Source organism: Belonocnema kinseyi, chromosome 5 (assembly GCF_010883055.1).
Source record: "Belonocnema kinseyi isolate 2016_QV_RU_SX_M_011 chromosome 5, B_treatae_v1, whole genome shotgun sequence".
Taxonomy (NCBI): Eukaryota; Metazoa; Arthropoda; class Insecta; order Hymenoptera; family Cynipidae; genus Belonocnema; species Belonocnema kinseyi.
Window position 1 is genome coordinate 97908361 of NC_046661.1, and position 19909 is coordinate 97928269.

The 19909-nt window shown below is 21.8% G+C and overlaps 1 protein-coding gene across 1 annotated transcript in view; it reads left to right on the forward strand.

The window, feature by feature from the left end:
- The window catches only part of LOC117173799 (girdin-like), a 68882-nt gene that overhangs the window by 46486 nt on the left and 2487 nt on the right, over positions 1–19909 (forward strand). Inside the window, exons 16-21 of the mRNA XM_033362442.1 lie at positions 2699–2899; positions 3001–3146; positions 3226–3318; positions 3389–3452; positions 9252–9360; positions 12123–12232. Coding sequence (XP_033218333.1) covers positions 2699–2899; positions 3001–3146; positions 3226–3318; positions 3389–3452; positions 9252–9360; positions 12123–12232 — 723 coding nt within the window. The remainder of the gene's footprint in view (positions 1–2698; positions 2900–3000; positions 3147–3225; positions 3319–3388; positions 3453–9251; positions 9361–12122; positions 12233–19909) is intronic.

Consider the following 19909-nt stretch of genomic DNA (forward strand, 5'->3'; position numbering starts at 1 on the left):
TCCCCGGAAAAGTGTAGGTGATTTTCAAAGTTTAGTAATTTCAAAACAATAAAAAAATGGTGTATTCAAGAGCATAACAAAAATTTCTTGAGCCTACTAGGAACATTATAAATAATTTTCTATTTTAAAAAATTAATTTTAGAAGAAAATTTAAAAAGATGTTCAAAATTTTCGAAGAATATGGAAGATTTGACAGTGATTGTTTAATTTTAAAGAATTTCAAAAAATTTTGGGAACAATTAGAACCATTTTAATTTTTTAAAATGTCATATTCCCCGGAAAAGTGTAGGTGATTTTCAAAGTTTAGTAATTTCAAAACAATAAAAAAATGGTGTATTCAAGAGCATAACAAAAATTTCTTGTGCCTACTAGGAACATTATAAATAATTTTCTATTTTAAAAAATTAATTTTAGAAGAAAATTTAAAAAGATGTTCAAAATTTTCGAAGAATCTGGAAGATTTGACAGTGATTGTTTAATTTTAAAGAATTTCAAAAAATTTTAGGAACAATTAGAACCATTTTAATTTTTTAAAATTTCATATTCCTCGGAAAAGTTTAGGTGATTTTTCATTTTAAGAGAATCTTTAAAAAGTTTTTCAACTATTGCAAAAGATTTTCAAATTTTGTGGAAAAATAATCAGGAAGATTCTTAAGCAATTTCTTTAAATATTAAGATTGAAAAAAATTATAATTTTAAATTATGTTTAGAGGATCAAAAACTAATTAAAATAATTTAAAATTTAAGAAGACTTCAATAAAATTTGAAACAGACTGTAGATATTTAAAGATTTCGAAATGAATTTTTGAAGCTTCTTAAGGATTTTAAAAGGTTTTAAAATGATAAAAAAAACTTTTGTAAGATTTCTGGGGAAATTTGTTATTGTTTTCTATTTGGAAAGATTAATTTTAAGAGAAAATTAAAAAATATTTCAAACAATTTTTAAACATTTCCAAATTTTCCAAAAACTAAGGCTAAAAAAATTTCCTTAGTTTTTGGAAAATTTGGAAATGTTTAAAAATTGTTTGAAATATTTTACATACATTTTTACAGATTTCGAGCAAAAAATTTTGAAACTTTAAAAAATGTTTGAAAGTTTTCAAGAGAATAAACACAATTTTTAAAGATTCCCCGGAAAAACTATCAATAATTTTCTATTTTGAAAAATTGATTTTAAGAAAAAAATTTAAAAAGGTTTAAAAAGTTTTCAAAGAAGAATCTGGAAGATTTTAGAGCAATTTTTTCGTATTTTGAAGGAATATAAAAAAGATATGAAAAATGTGAGTCATAATAAAAAATATTTATAGGTTTTGAAAAATGTCAAAAATAATGTAAATTTTGAAAAGATTTTTAAAAAAATTTAACAAAATGTAGATTTTTAAAGATTTTGGACAACAAAATTAGAAACTTTTCAAGCATTCTGGAAGATTGATAAATAATAAAAAAATTCGGTAAGATTCCTCGGGAAATTTTTTAATGACAATAGAATATTTTAATATATTTTAAACAATTTCAAAATATTTCCAAATTTGTCGAAAAAGAATCTTGAAGATTTGAAGTAAATTTCTTTAAATTTTAAGGATTAAAAAACATTGAAAAACATTTCAAGAGATTTCAAGCTTTTAAAGGATTTTAAAAGGTTTTAAAATAATAATAAAAACGTTTGTAAGATTTGTGGCGAAAATGTTAATTGTCGTTTGTTTAGAAAAATTAGTTTTAACAGAATATTTAAAAAGATTTTTAAATTGACAAAAAACAATCTGAAAGATTCAAGGGCTGTTTTTTTAAATTTTGCACGAATTTTTGCAGATTTAGAACAAAAAAAATAGAAGCTTTTAAAGAATCTTGAAAGTTTTTAAGAGGATAAATAAGTTTTCTTGAGATTCCGGGGAAAATTTAGAACGATTTTTATTTTTTTTTAATATTTTAAAACATTTCAACAGATTTTAACGTAAAATTTCCAAATTGTTTGAAAAAGAATCTCCAATATTTAAATGTAATATTTTGTATTTTGCAGTATTCTTATAAACTCTAATGTAAATCAAGATCATTTTAAAAGAATTAATTTAAAATTTTAAAATATTTCAAAAACTTTAATACGAAATGTAGATTTTTGAAGATTTCGTAATCAAATCCTGAAGCTTTTTAAGGTATTTGAAAGGTTTCAAGATTTTTAAAATGAATAATTTATGTTTTGAAAAATAATGTTTAAAGGAAAGTTGATATTATAAAAAGGCTGAAAAAGAAACTATTTGAAATTAAAAAATTGTCGACAATTTAATATTCCCAAATGGGGAAATTTCAGAATAATAAAATTCCTGATAGTTTATAATCTATTTATATTATTAACGGATTTAAAAATTCTTGAATCTAAACATTTTTTTAAATAATAAAAATATGCTAATCAAATAAAAGTACTTTATTTTATTTATTTTTTATTATTTAACAATTTTATAATTAGTAAATTTTGCTGTGTCTTTAAAACCTCTCAATGTCCTAATTATCTTTTAAATGGACTCGAATTTTTCCTAAAAGTTTTGTAAAATAAAAAAATTATCTTCCAAATTTTCTATATACTTTTTCGGCATATCTGAAATCTTCAAAAATCTTTTTGAATTTTTCCAACAATCTTAAGAATGAAAAATTATTTTCCCCTCAAAATCTAAAATATTAATTAATATTTTTTTATTTCATTAAGGAGGACTTTAGAATTTTATACTCCAATCTCGAACAATTAAAAATGGAGTACAAAAGTCGACATGAGGATTACTTGAAGAATAAATCTGAGGCGCATACGTCGAGTAAAAAATTGATGGAGTTGCAAGGCGAATTAAGTGTGAAAGACGAAAGATGTTCAAATTTGGAATTGCAGATTAGTAAACTGACACAGAGATGTGAGGTATATGCAATTTTATTATTTATTATTAATAATTGCAAATACTTTTTAGTTCTCTATTTTCAGAAGGAATAAATTTAATTTATTTATTGCAACTTTTTAAGGCTCTCTTGCAAATTAATTCTGGAATCGACAACGACAGACGAACTTTGATGGAACATGCGAGTGCTCTTTTAAATCAGTACCAAGATCTTTTCATGCATACTTTAGAAGATAAAGAACATTTCTATGCAGAGGAAAAAAACTTTGCGTTAGTATTTTTAAAAAGTGTTCTTTTCAAGCAGATTTTATAGGAATATCTTTTAATTTTTTTTTTTATTGAATTCCAGGGATAAATTGAATCATATGAATAGACAAAAGGTGAAACTCGAAGAGAAAATTATGGAACATTACAGAAATATGGGAAGTTGTTCTACGAAGAAGTAAGTTTATAGAAATATGAGATATTTTTTATTTTATTTTCAGAGTATTGATCTTTCATTATTATTTCAGGAAAAGTTTTGGCGCTAGTTTTGTTAGAAAAGTCAGAAAGGCAAGCTCCGATTTACTAAACAAAGTAAGCATAAATCAATTTTTTAATCTTTGTTTTTATATTGAAATGGGCCTCACAGTTAAAGTGAAAATCAGGGAATTTCTTCTGAAATTGATTTTCATCATTTTAATTTTCTGAAATTGAATTGAATTCTTCTCAAATTCTATTTGAAAGATTTCAAGGTATATTTAAAGATTCCGAGAAATTTTTAATAAGTTGATTGCAATAAATTGAAGGGGTATTTACGGTTTCAGGGTATTTTAAAAACTTCTAAGGCGTTTTCAAGGGCTTTTAATTTGAAATATTTTAGGTTAAATAATTTCCTAGAATTTTGGAAGATAGGAAATAATTTTAAAAGACATGTAAGGTTTTAAAATACTTTTCAAGAATTTAGAGGATTTTATAACATTTCCGAGGATTTCAATAATTTTAAGGAATTTTAAAACTTTCAATGTATTTAAATACATTTTTCAGGATTTCAGGAAATTTCATCATAGATTTTCCTGGAATTATATAATATTTTACTTCATTTTAAAGAATTTATCCAAGTGAACTGAAGGATTTTGTAGAACTTTAAAAGATTTGAACTGATTTAGATACTTCTAAAAGATTCCAAAGAATTTTTATTTTATTTAAATATTTTTAGAGGATTTCTGAGGGTTTGAAATATTTTAGGGTAAATAATTTACTAGAATTTTGGAATGATTTTACAGGACCTATAAGATTTTAAGATATTTAAGGTATTTGTCGTGCCCAAAGGAAGATATCTGAAAAAATAGTTTTTTTTTATAGTATTAAAAATGAAAATATTATAGCTGATGTCATTTCAAATAGAAAAAAATTTTTTTATAAAGAATGTTAAAATTCACACAAAAAAACATTAATTTTAACCATGTTTTTTGCAATTGGATTTTTTCTGATCGTCGCTTTCTCACCAATTTTTGAAAAATGATTTAATTTTAATAAAGGACTACTAATTTTTTCACAGAAAACATTTTCTACAACTCTATCGTTTCTAATTTTAAAAATAACTATATAATCTTAAAATATAATTATTTGTTTAAAAAATATTTTCTTAACGAATATTATTCTAAGGATTTCAACCATAGAAAAATTTGCTTTCAAAATTCGAAACAGTAGAAATGTAGACTGTTTCCCCGGTAAAAATAAGCCTTCTTTTATGAAAATGCAATCACTTTATTCAAGAGCATAACTAAAATTCTTTGAGCCTTCTAGGAAGATTAGAAATAATTTTCTATTTTGAAAAAATTTCACATATAATTTCAAAATTTGTTATCCAAATTTACAATTTTACAGAATTTAAAAGGAAAATTTATAAAGTATTTAAAGATTTTGAAAGATTTTTAATTAATAAAAAAAATGTTTAATATTCTACGGAAAAGTTCAAAATTTTTTTATTTTAATAGAATCTTTAAAAAGTTTTTCAACTATTGCAAAAGATTTTCAAATTTTGTCGAAAAAGAATCAGGAAGATTCTTAGATTTTAAGAATAAAAAAATTATTGCTTAAAATAATGTTTAGAAGATTAAAAACTAATTATAATAATTCTAAATTTAATCAGATTTCAACAAAATTTGAAACAGAATGTAGATATTTAAAAATTCCTAAATAAATGTTTGAAGCTTTTTAACGATTTTGAAAAATTTCAAAATGATAAAAAAAACGTTTGTAAGATTTCTGGGGAAATTTGTAATTGATTTCTATTTGATAAGATTAATTTAAAGAGAAAATTTTAAAAATTTTCCAGAAACTAAGATTATTTTTTTAATGTGTGTATACATTTCTACAGATAACGAACAAAATAATCAGAAAATTAAAAAAAAAATTAGAAGTTTCCAAGAGAATAAACCAATTTTCTTAAGATTCCCAGAAAAATTTCAAATAATTTTCTATTTTGAAAAATTAATTTTAAGAAAAAATTTAAAAAGTTTTCAAAGAACAATCTGGAAGATGATAGAGCAGTTTTTTAAATGACGGCTAATTTTTTTTACCTGAAAAAATTCTTTACAACTCTGCCGTTTATAATTTTAAAACAACTATATAATGTTAAAATATAATTATTTGTTTAAAACCGAGAAATGACAGTGAATTTAGTTTTTGACCGCGAATTTCACCAAATTTGTAGAATAAAAATGTTATCCAACTTTGATTTAAGCCGATTTTTAAATAATTTTTCAAATTATGATTTTTATAAATTATTATATTATTCAGTTTAGAATGCCTAATTCGAAAACCTTTCACTTTAAAAATTTTTCTATTTTAGATATTTAATTTTTAAAAATATATATTTTGATTTAAAGAATTTTAAAATGCAGTTTTAAAGGCTTGAAAAAAAGTTTTTAAAATCGAAGATTTTTTAATAAAGAACAGGGAATTTTAGGACTTTTCAGAAGAAAAATATGCCCAAGTTCGATTTTAACAGTTTTTTAAAATATTTAAAGTACAGTTTTGAAGATTTAAACAATTAACAATTAAAAGCATTTGAAGTTGAAATTATTGGAAAAAAACAGTTTTATTTTATCAACTGTAAATATAAATAAATTAATTTTAAAATGGATCTGTATGGATCCGTTCAAAATTCGAGAATTTCCAGATTGTAACTGTTTCAATCCGAAAGTCTTGATAAGAATTGAAATTAATATATCATTTATTCCGATAATTTTATTTTTAAATAAAAATTCTCATGATTTATCAATAATATATTTTTAATTCAGTGTTTCAGGTATTCCTTTATATTATTTTTTTATATTAAATTTAATAAATAAATTTATTAATATATTATTTCTATTAATTTTTTTAGCTATTAAAAAATGTAAACATGCGTTTTACTATTTTCAACTTAAAAATAAATTCATAATAATAGAGTTATAATTAAAGGTTTTTATTCAATTTAAAAAATTGTGTAAAAAGTATTTATTTTTTAAGTGAAATGGTTAAATTTTGACGCATAAATAACAATTGAACACTTATTATTTGTAGAAAAAATTTCAGCAATTTTAAGAGATATTTAGAATTTCTGAAAAGATTCAAAATCCTTAAAATCTTCCATAATTTTTCAAAGTCAAAAATCATTTTTAATTTTCCTAAAAATGTTAAGAAAAATTGTTATTTTTTTGAAGACTCACAGTTCTTAAAAAATTCTAAATTTTTTGTTTGAAATCTGCACAAATATACATTTTATTTTAAATGCGGCTGTAAGTATTTGAAATTATTTCCAGTTATAAATTTAATTCGAATCTTTTTAAAACTTCTAAATATCTCTTAATATTACTCTAATGTTTAAAAATATTAATAATTGTTTTATTATGATTTACAAATTAAATTTTGTTAATTTGCAGGATTTTCTAAAAGTTATAGAAAAAATTGAAGTAATTTGGAAATATATTTAAAAGTTCGGAAAAAAATTCAAAAATGATTTTGAATTTGGAAAAATTTAAAACCACTTCTAGATTTCTCAAGATTTTAAAATAAAATTTTAAAGCTTTTGAAGGATGCCTAGACTATTTAAAATAAAAATAATTTAGCTTCTAATTTCAGAAATTTTAAGTTAACAAAACTATTTTTCAATTTTCCATGTGTCTAGCTTAAAATTTCTTAAAATAATATAATTTTGAAAATTTTTAAAGTTCATTGCTTGATTCTTTAATTTAGACTATTGAAAATCTTAACGTGTACTTATATTTTTGGAACTTAATCTGAATCTTGGAACTCTATAATTGATAAAAGTTCTAAATTTTTTATATAAAAATATAAATATGGAAAAATGTTTAGAATAATTTGATTTTTTAAATCTCATTGGCCGTAAAAAATGTTTGCGAACCAGGAAAAAACCGGGAAATCACCGAGAATTTTTTCCATTGATTAAAACGGCCACCCTGTATTTTATTCAATTTAAAGACTGTATTCACGAGAAAAAGAGGCATTTTGTAGGATTTAAAAGGGTTTGGAATATCTTAGGAAATTTAAAAAGATTTCAAGAAATTTTTGTATTGTTTTTATTAATTTGAAGGGATTTCGAAGCGTTGGAAATATTTTAGGATAAAGAATCTTTTAGAATTTCACCCGATATGGAGATGTTTTACAGGTTTAAACATTTTTTAAATATTGCACGAAATTTTATAATGTTTTTGTGGATTTTAATGATTTTAAGGATTTTTTTTAAAGCTCTCAATGTATTTTAATAGATTTTCCAGAATTTCAGAAAATATGATTATAGAATTTCTCAGGATTTTATGATATTTTATTCTATTTTAAAGAATGAATTCACGAGGAAAAGAGGCATTTTGTAGAATTTAAAAGGCTTTGAAATATTTTAGGAAATTTAAAAAGATTTCAGGAAATTTTTGTATTATTTTTAATAATTTAAAGGGATTTCAAAGCATTGGAAATATTTTAGGATAAAGAATCTTTTAGAATTTCGCCCGATATGGAGATATTTTACAGTTTTTAAGAATTTTAAAAGATTGCACGGAATTTCATCAGGTTTTCAAGTATTTCAATAATTGTGAGGCTTTTTTAAAGCCCTCAAGGTATTTTAATAGATTTTTCAGGATTCCACGGGATTTTATAATATTATAGGGAATTTTAAAGAATTCATTCACTGGAAGTGAGGGATTTTGTAGAGATTCAAAGATTTGAAGAAATCTTACAATATTGTTTGCATTTCATTTGGAATTTGCCATTCATTTTTATTAACTCAACCTTAATTTTTTTAAATTTTCTAAATTCACCCAATTCTACTAAATTCAATGGATTTTTACAAAGTTTTTGTTTGATTCATCTTTTAGTATTTAAATCTAACATGAAACTATTAGACATTTTATCAAATTCTTTTAAATTCTCTTTAATTTTTCTAAACTCATTTCAAGCTCACTCATTTCAAAATTACTCAATTCAATTCATGTTTTCATGTTTTTTATTGTTTTTAATTAACTTGATTGTTTTATTAATTCAGCTGGTTTTTTTAAAATAGATTTCATCAAATTATTTCCATTATCCTTAAATCTCTATGAATTCACTCAAATTTCAGTGAAATCAATGGAATTTTTTCGATTTTAAGCAATTTTCAAAGATTTGAAGAGATTTTATGTTTTTGGAATTCAACCTGTAAGGTTTTAAATTCTTTTAAATTTTCTTTAATTTTTCTAAACTCGTTTCAAGTTCACTCATTTCAAAATTACTCAATTCAATTCATGTTTTCATGTTTTTTATTGTTTTTAATTAACTTGATTGATTTATTAATTCAGCTGGTTTTTTAAAATAGATTTCATCAAATTATTTCCATTATCCTTAAATCTCTATGAATTCACTCAAATTTAAGTGAAATCAATGGAATTTTTTCGATTTTATACAATTTTCAAAGATTTGAAGAGATTTTATTTTTTGCAATTCAGCCTGTAAGGTTTTAAATTCTTTTAAATTCTCTTGAATTTTTTAATTGGCTGGTATTCTTCTAAATATATTTAATTCTATTGAATTCAATAGATTTTTTAATTTTTTAAAGTTTTTATTTAATTTATCATAAACTCTTTTAAACTTACCGTGAATTTTTATGCATTACATCGTATTTTTCTTGTTTAACTTAAATTTTTTTAAATTCATTCCAATTTTACGGAAATCATTAAAAATTTTTTGATTCTTACATTTTTTGCAATTCATTTGAATTCTTTAGAGTTTAATTTGAACTGCTTTAAGGTTTTATGAATTTATCCTGAATTTTATTATACTTTGAGCGCGAAAAAATACTCTATGAGCCAATTGAAAATCCAATTGAAGAAAAACGTTTGTTAATTCTTTTTTTAGAATCGACGTTCGTGGGCAGAAGATGTTAAACTCCCGGAAGGAAAACCAGGTGGATCTGAATCTGGAGGTAATGATTCAGACGCGAGTATTGACGATCAACGATTAACAGGTTTGTTCTTTATTTTAATAATATACTTTTTTTCACAAAAGTACAAAACTAATAAGAATGATACTTATCAAAGAAATTAAACTTAGAAATTAAGGATTCTCTAAATGTATAATCATGTTCAAAATTACGTAATCTTTAATTTTTATTTATAAAAGTGACAAAAAATGGCCTATTATTGAAAAAAATATTTAGAAGAAAAACCCAAGCGTGGAAAAATTAAAAAAATGGAGGTGATGGCTGGATGTATGATGGATTTTTTTTAGTTGGAAAAGGCTTGGCGTCTTTTTTTTTGTAAATTATATAGAAGTTTTTTGAAAAAATAACTATAGATGGTTTAGGCGGTGTTAAAATTTTACTGTTTCTTATAAAATAACAAATTAATTAACTCTCAATCAAGTAATTAAATTTTCTACGAGAAAGATGAGTTCTCAACAAAGAATGGAATAGTTGATATTTTAACCAAGAAAAAATGTCCATGTTTAAATAATAAAAAAACAATAGAATTGAACCAAAAAGAACGACTTTTAAAAAAAAAAGTTGAATCATCAACGAAAACAGATTAATTTTCAACTAAATATTTTCATTTTTAACCAAAAAGACGAGCTTTTTACAAAACAGTTGAATTTTGAACCAAGTCGTTAAATTTTTAACCAAAAAGATGAATTTTTAAACCAGAAGAATAATTTTCTATAAAAAAAGATGAGTTCTTAACAAAATACATACATTTTTAATCAAATAGTTGAATTTTCAACCAAGGAGGCTAATTTTTAACGAAAAAAAATTAATTTTCAACAAAAAATATATATTTTTCACCAAATAGTTGAGTTTTTATACAAAAAGATTAATTTTCTGCCACAAAAGACGAATTTTCAAGAAATTACACACATTTTTAACTAAATAGTAAAAAAATGGAAAAGTGACATTTTCATTTCACATTTTCATTTAAAAAAACGAATTTTCTACAAAACAGTATAATTTTATACCAAATTATTAAATTTTCTAGCTAAAAACGAATTTTGTACAAACTAGTTAAATTTTCAATCAAGAAGGTTCATTTTCTATGAGAAAAGAAGAATTTTCAACAAAATACGTACAATTTTACCTGCATATTTAAATTTTCATAGAAGAAGATGAATTTTCTGCCAAGAAAGACGAATTTTCTACAAATTACATAAACTCCAAATCTTGTTTCATTAATTTTTGCTGTATATTTTTCATTGTTTCTGAAAATTCCTGAATAAAAATTTGAATTTTCCAGCTAAAAAGATAAATTTTTAATCAAAAATGGAATTGTAACATTTTTATTTCAATGGATTAATTTTCAATTCAATATAAGGAATTTTCTACAAAGCAGATTAATTTTGTACCAAGTAGTTAAATTTTCAACAAAGAAGGTTTATTTTCTACAAGAAAATGAAAATTTTTAAGAAAATTCATCACATAAATTTGTAACTAAATAGTTTGAACAGTCGATGTGATATTAGTTCAAATTTTATTTGATTAATTTTTAGTGTTTTCTTGTATCGTTGAATTTTTCAGCTAAAAAAAAGACCAATTTTTAATAAAAAATAGAATAGGGACTTTGTCATTTTAGAGAGTTAATTTTCAATTTAAAAAAAAACGAATTTTCTACAAAACAGTTTAATTTTGTACCAACTAGTTCAATTTTTAAACTTAAAAGAAGAATCCTCTTCAAAATAATTGAACTTTCAACCAAGGAGATTCATTTTCTACGAGAAAAGATGAATTTTCAACCCAATATATACAATTTTAAATAAAGATTCATATTTTCATAAAATAAGATTAATTTTCTACCAAATTTTTTTCTGAATAATTTTTAGTGTATATTTTTCATTGTTTCTATAAATTCTTAACTAAACAGTTTAATTTTTCAGCTTAAAAAATATAAATTTTTAATAAAAATTGGAATTGTGACATTTTCATTTCAGAGAATTAATTTTCAATTGAAAAAAACAACTAATTTTCTACAAAACAGTTTAATTTTATAGCAACTAGTAGACAAAGTTTCTCCCAAACTATTGAATTATCAAGGCAAAAAGACGAATCTTATAAAAAACGTTCGAATTGTCTACGTGGAATATAAATTGAAAAGTTAATTTTCAAAAAAATAGTTGCTTTTTTAACAAAATGTTTAAATTTTCAGTTATCAAATTAGTTGAAAAATAAACGAATTTCCTACTGAAATGATGAATTTTCAATCTAAAAAATGAATTCACAAAGAAAAATATAATGGTTGATATTGCAACAGGAGATGGTCAAATAAATTTAATTTAAAACAAAAAAAAACAGTTGGATTTAACCAAGAAAAATTAATTTTCAACAGAATAAAAATGACTAAAAAATGAATTTTCAAACGAAAAAGATGAACTTTTAACAAAATATTTAGGTTTGCCAAAAGAAAAAAATTTTTGTTAATAGAGAAAAAAATCAATCAAATTGTTAAATTATTAAGTTTTAGACCAAATTCGTAACTTTCCTTTAATTTTAATTTGCAAATGCTCATTCTATTCCTTGGCAGGTTCTTTATCATTTTATTTTTGTTTTTTGGAGATTATTTTGTTTAGAAAGAATACTCAAAATTGTTTTCAATCAGTAATTTTTTTAACTAAACAATTACTTGATAATTTAGGTAATTGCAAACCTCGACGGCTTTTTTTGTCAGTTGCATAAATCAAGTTAAAAATGAAGTATTTTTGAACATTATAACAACTTTTTTTTCAAACATTTAAAAATTTTTATAGAAACGAGAGAGTCCAGTGATCTTAACCCGGATCCATTAGCTTTGGGACATCCAGGGACCCGAAGAACTGTTTATTATACAGACGATACACCGCCAACAGCTCCTTTAATGGTAAACAAACATTTATTTTTGTCTTAAAATTTAATAATATTTTTATATTTTAAAGTTACCTTAGCCTAAAGCTTCAAATTTTCATCCGATTTGAGCGTTGTTTTTTAAATGAAAGTTAACTAAATCTAAAATGGGCCATTTTTTAATTATTATTATTTGTTATTAAACCCTTCCATTTTGTTATAAGTACATATATTTATGGAAAACTTTACAAAATCAGAAAAAAACAATCCTTATGAATAATATCCTGCAGGGTATATTTAAAAAAATAAGTTTAATTTTTTATTAACAAATTAGCTGATAAGTCAAAAAATATATGTAAAAACAATGCTTAGTTACTACTTTTGGAAAGTCAAAAGTAATTGTTAATGTTATAAACAAATTTAATCAACAAATACATATTTGAGTGAGTTCTTTTGACAGAAATGATAAAAAATTAGTCGGCAATAAATAATATGTACGATTTTTCAATACCGGAGAAATTTAAATAAATTTTAATTTTAATAAATTTTATAAATACAGATTTTCGTCAATTTTGAAAGAGCAGATTTAATGTTTTCATCGGAATTTACTCTAAATAACGTGACAATATACCTATCTTTTGTTATTTTATCAATAATTTTCAATTGTTGGAAAATATTTTCTTATAAACAAATTTGTGGAAAAATTCGCGATTTCGTTATTTTTAAAGTGTTTACCATTTTTTTTTTGTAAAAAAATTAAATTTTACTGTCTATGATGGCCTTAGCACCAGTATGGATTTTAAAAATTAAAATAGTTTATAAAAAGATCCATTTTGAAAAAAAATCTATCTTTTGAAACTAAAGGAAAATCTGTATTTTTTTAACAAATATATATTGTCACCTGATAAAATTTCCTAATAAATAAAGTCGTTTCTGAGTTGATAAGTAGTCAAATATTGAATTGGTTTATAAAAATATTTATAAAATAAAAAAAAGAAAGAAAAGACAATTGTTCTTTTTACATCTACAGATTTTTAATATTTTAGGTTAGGTAAAATTTTGGAAAAATTGCAATATTTCGAATAAGATTTCTGAATAAAAGCGTTGAAAATTGGATAATTTTAAATTTAGAAATTTTAAAACGAAAGTTTTTTAAATTAAAAACTTTTTAAATAAAATGTTTAAATTTGATAATAGATTTTATGCTTTCACGATTTGAAAAATTTCATCAGGAAGGAGATTAAATTGTATGATTTCTAATTCAAAAGGTTAAAAATCTAAGAATTTTCTTTTGAATTCAAGAATCTCAAAATTTAATAATTTCAGATTAAAATTTAAAAACTTTGAAAACGTTAAAAATGAAATATTTTCCAATCAAAATTTTGAAAAATCGATCATTTAAAATTCAAAGGATGAAAATTGTATTATTTCTAATTGAAATAATTCAACATTGAATAATTTAGACTTGAAAACTTTTGAATTTGAATAAATTTAAATTCGATGCGATTAAAATTTTTAATTAAAAACTAAATTGAATGTTTCAAAATAAATTTTCAACCAAATAGTTAAATTTTGAACCAGAACGATAAATTTTCAACATCGAAGAATAATTTTCTATGAAAAAAAGAAGAATTTTTAACCATGTAGTTTAATTTTGTACAGAAGAATAATTTTCTACCACAAAAGATGAATTTTCAACAAATTACATTCATTTTTAAGTAAGTAGTTTGAACAGTGGATGCGATTTCAGTCCAAATTTTATTTGATTAATTTTTAGTGTGTATTTTTTATTGTTTCTACAAATGATATAAAATTAAATAAATAAGCAAAAAAGATCAATTCTCAAATAAAAATAGAGCGGTGAACTTTTTATTGGAGAGAATTGGTTTTTAATTCAAAAAATTAATTCTCTACAATAGTGCAATTTTGTACCAAATACTTTAATTTTCCATCAAATTATCGAGTTTCAAATTATATAATTTTTAATTAAAAATTTTTAATATTGAAAAATCTTATTTTGAATTTAAGAATTTCGAAATTGAATAATTTCAGATTAAAATATCAAAAATAAGAAATTTTCAACACGTTAAAAATGGAATATTTTTCAATTTAAATTTTGAAAAATGGATCATTTAAAATTCAAAAGAATTAAAATTGCATTATTTCTAATTCAAAATTAAATGATTCAAACTTGAATTGAATTTATCAAAGTAAAAGCTTCTGAAATTCTAGAAATCTTAATTTTTATTGAAATAAAAAATAATGATTTAATATGAAAATTGATTAGATAAAATTTAACAAATTTAACATATAATAAATTCACCTTTATTTTCGCCGTTCAAAATGGAAAAAATTTCAATCATAAAGCTATAGAATTGAATTATAATTCAATTTTAAAGCCTTATAATTTCAAGAAAATTTTTTTCTAACGCTGAGTTTGAAATGTTCAACATTTTGAAAGATTTTTCTGATAAAAAAATGCAATATTCAATGCCTGGTTCTAAAATCTGCTCATTTTTTATTTTAGACTTTGAAAAATGATTGTTTTAATGTTTCATTGCTCACAATTTATTCTGGAGGCATATAGTTGAAAATGGTTTAATTAATAATCATATAAACTGAAAAGTGAGCAACTATCATGTCTTTAAATTTTATACTCTACGATTTCGAAGAATTTAAGAAACCAGAAACTTTTTTACGTTTAAAATTGAAACCAAATTATTCGGGATGTTTAAATCTAAAATTATGAAATAAAAAATCGATGTTTGAGGTTTTTAATATGGAATGTTGCAATTTTGAAATATTATATATAATTTCAAATAAAAATTTTAGATTTTTTCAAGATTGTAAGTATATTATTAATAAGTATAATATCATGTAGTATTATGTGACTTTCCAGGTGATTCGGTAGATTTTTTTACTAAAACATATGATTTATGTGAAAAAAAAATCGTTTAAAATTGAAGAATTTTATGTATTGTGAACCCTTTAAGTTTAATAATTCTAAAAACTTTGCACAGATAGTGTGAAAAAATGACTTTTTTTATTCAAAATAACATAAGGCCTACAAATATTCCGAGTCTGGTTTTTAAATTAAGCTTTTAATTTTTTATAAATAAAAAAACATGATGAAAAAATTGCCATTTTTTTCTATTTGAAGTTTCTGGTGCTGATTGATAACAGAAAAAGGTTGAAATCGCCTAAATTTCATAGAGTTCATTAGTTTAAAATGTTGCAATATTATATAGTAAACAAATTATTTGTTGAAAAAATATTGTTTACGATTTTCGATAATTTTATGTTATTTTTAAAAGTTATATTGCACGAAATTTGGATAAAAACAATATAATGAAGAAGAAATTTCTTCTTGAGATTATTTTTGTTAATATTATAAACAAATTTAATAAATAAATGCATTAATTAGGCATTTGTTGGCAGAAAAATGCGTTTTTTTCGATTTTAGCTTTTTTAATTAGGAACTTTATAATAAATTTATTGAAATAAATTTGTTTGAAACAATAATCCAATTGGTCTAAAAATGATCAATTTTGCGGAAATTATCATGAAGTTTCTAATCAAAAAAGTTGAAATCGAAAAAAAAAACGAATTTCTCTATCGACTAATGTCTAGTTAATGCAATTGTTAAAAAAATCATAATTTTTATCATTTAATTATGAATGTTTTTTAAATTATCCCGAAGTTCCCAACTGAAAGGACTGGTATTAAAAAAAAACGAATGTTTTTGCCGACAAATACCCGAATAATGAATATGTTTATTACATTTGTTTAAAAATATCAAAAGATTGATCCAAAAATGATAAATTTTCATAAAATTCTTATAAAGTTCCTAATTTAGAAAATTCACATCGAAAGAAAACGAATTTTTCTATCGAAAAATGCCCGAATGATGCATTTGTTTATTAAATCTGTTTATAATATTACCCATGATTGTCTCAAGAGGAAATTTCTTCATAATTATATTTTTTATATCCAACATAAAATTATGGAAAATCGTAGAAGATATTCTTTCAGCGAAAATTGTTGATAACATTTTTTTGTTTGTTCTATAACATTGGAACATCTTTAACTAATGTTACTCTATAAAACTGATTTCTTAAATTCGTCGAAATTGTAGAGTATCAAATTAAAAGACTTGTAATTGCTATCTTTTCAGTTTGAAGGATTACTAATTAAACCATTTTGAAGGATATGCCTCCAGTTTAAATTCCGAACAATGCAAAATTAACACAATCATTTCTCAAATTCTAAAATTAAAAATGAGCAGATTTTATAACCAGGCATTGAATATTGCATTTTTTTATTAGAAAAATGTTCCAAAGTGTTCAACATTTTAAACTCAGCTTTAAAAAAAAAATTATATTGAATAATTAAATAATTTCTTTAATTGTTAATTGTTACAATTTTGGAGTTCGAGATTTTCATGGTGAACGCTAAATTTCTCATTTTTCCCTATCATCATTTTAAATTTTGCGATTAATAATAAAATGCTTGATTTTCAAAAAGTTTAATTGAAAACTTAAAAATTGTTAGTATCTAAACAATTTAAATTTGCCTAAAGTAATAGAAATTGCTAAGGGTTCGAGTACAAAAAATGTTTTAATATCACAATTTTTATTTTTATTTCGATTTTTTTAGAATAATCATTCTAAAAAAAATGAAATAGGTAATTTTAAATGGGAAATTATATAATTTTAAAGCTTTAAACTTGAATTATAATTCAATCCTTAAGTTTTAATTAATTTCTAATTTAATATATATATATATATATATGTATTTATTATTTTAAAAGGTGAATTTATTTTTTGTTTTCGAAAAACATGTCTAATTAATTTTTATATTGATTAACAATTTTTTTGATTTAATAAAAATGTAGATTTCTAGATTTTCAGAAGCTTTGACTTTGAAACATTAAATTTAATTTACAATTTTAAAGAGTGATGCCAAAATAGGCTGTTTCTAGTTAACTTTTTAGACCTCCTTAGCGTCCTGGGAAAAGGAATAAAAATATGTTACAGTTATCAAATTACTCGTCATTTAAAACCAAAAAGAGCATCGCTTATTGGTTAAATTTTTTTTTTAAATACCCCTATTTAGGGGCTCAGAAGGCCCCAAAAAATAGAAAATACCACTAATTAGAAAATCTTTTTTAATTCATCTCAAATAAAATGAAAAATGATTTTGTAATTAGTGGTAATTCGTTTATTTTTTATTTTTTGGGGTCTTTTTAACCCCTAAATAGAGGTAATTTTTTTAAATTGTCAAAAAAAAAAAAGAAAAGCGATGCTCATTTTGGTTTTCGATGGCAATTAATTTGATACCTGTAACATATTTTTATTCTTTTTCCTATGTCGCTAGGGAGGTTTAAAAAATAGACTAAAAACAGTCAATTTTGGCGTCACTATCTGAAATTGCAAACAAAATGAAATGTTTCAAAGTCAAAGCTTCTGAAGTTCTAGAAATCTACATTTCTATTGATTGAAAAGAATTGTTATTTAATATAAAAATTAATTAGACAAATTTTTCAAAAAACAAAAAATAAATTCACCTTTATTTTCACCGTTCAAAATAGAAAAATGTATAAATATAGAAAATAAATATATAATTATATTAAAATATAAATTAAATAAAACTTAAGAATTGAATTATAATTCAAGTTTAAAGCTTTATGATTTATTTATGATTGCTTTTTTTAACGTTTAAAAATTTTCCTATTTTCAAAATGTTTATCTAAAATTATTCGATTTCCAGATTCTTTAATTCAAAATAAGATTTTTCGATATTAAACCTTGTAAATTAATTATAAATTAATCAAATAAATATAAATATTAATAAAAACTGAATATGTGGCGTCACTTTTTTAATCGCGTTGAATTTAAATTTATTAAAATTCAAAATTTTTTAAGTGTAAATTATTGAACATTGACTGCTTGTAATTAGAAATAATGCAATTTTTATTCCTCTGAATTTTAAATGATCCATTTTTAAAATTCTAATTCGAAAATATTCCATTTTTAACGTATTAAAATTTTCCTATTTTTGACCTTTTAATCTAAAATTATTTAATTTCGAGAGTCTTGAATTCAAAATAATATTTCACAATATGAAACCTTGTAAATGAATGATAAATTAATAAAATAAATATAACTATTAATAAAAATGAATATTTGGCGTCACTCTTTTAATCGATTTGAATTTCAATTTATTAAAATTCAAAAGTTTTTAAGTGTAAATTATTGAAGTTTGACTGCTTTAAATTAAAAATAATACAATTTTCTTTCCTTTGAATTTTGAATGATGCATTTTTCAAAATTCTTATTAAAAATATTGCTTTTTTTAAAGTTTAAAAATTTTCCTATTTTCAAAATTTTTATCTGAAATTATTCAATTTCTAATTCAAAATTATATTTTTCAATTTTGAACCTTGTGAATTAATTATGAATTATTCAAATAAATATAAATATTAATAAAAAATGAATATTTGGCGTCACTCTTTTAATCGCTTTGAATTTAAATTGATTAAAATTCAAAATTTTTTAAGTATAAATTATTGAACTTTGACTGCTTGTAATTGGAAATAATACAATTTTCATTCATTTGAATTTAAAATGATCCATTTTAAAAATTCTAATTCGAAAATATTCCATTTTTAACGTATTAAAATTTTCCTATTTTTGACCTTTTAATCTAAAATTATTTAATTTCGAGAGTCTTGAATTCAAAATAATATTTCACAATATGAAACCTTTTAAATTAATTATAAATCAATAAAATAAATATAAATATTAATGAAAATGAATATTTGTCATCATTCTTTTCATCGTTTTGAATTTAAATTGATTAAAATATAAAAGTTTTTAAGTTTAAATGATTAAAGTTTGACTGCTTTTAATTATAAATAATACTATTTTCATTCTTTGGAATTTTAAATGATGCATTTTTCAAAATTCTTATTAAAAATATTGCTTTTTTTAACGTTTAAAAATTTTCCTATTTTCAAAATGTTTATCTGAAATTATTCAATTTCCAGATTTTTGAATTCAAAATAATATTTTACAATATTAAACTTTGTAAATTAATGATAAATTAATCAAATAAATATTAATAAAAAATTAATATTTGGTGTCACTCTTTTAATCGCTTTGAATTTCAATTTATTAGAATTAAAAAGTTTTTAAGTTAAAATTATTGAACTTGGAATGATTTTAATTGCAAATAATACAATTTTCATTCCTTTGAATTTTGAATGATGCATTTTTCAAAATTCTTATTAAAGATATTGCTTTTTTAACGTTTAAAAATTTTGCTATTTTCAACAGTTTTATCTGAAATTATTCAATTTCGAATTCAAAATAATATTTTTAAATATTAAACCTTCTAAATTAATTATAAATTAATTAAATAAATATGAATATTATTAGAAAAAATGAATATTGGGAATTAATAAAAAAAACTTTGAGAAATGCAAGAGCCGAAAGAAAAGTACGTTAAAGTACAAAGTTTAATAATAAAAGATGTAAAAAAAATATTTCAACAATCAATTCCAACGGCATCAGCCGGTAACGTTGTACACGGAAATACGAACTCTCGAGAACCTCGTCTAGTGGCCGCCAGGTTTCGTATTTTCGTGTACAACGTTACCGGCTGATACCGTTGGAATTGATTGTTGAAATATTTTTTTTTTACATCTTTTATT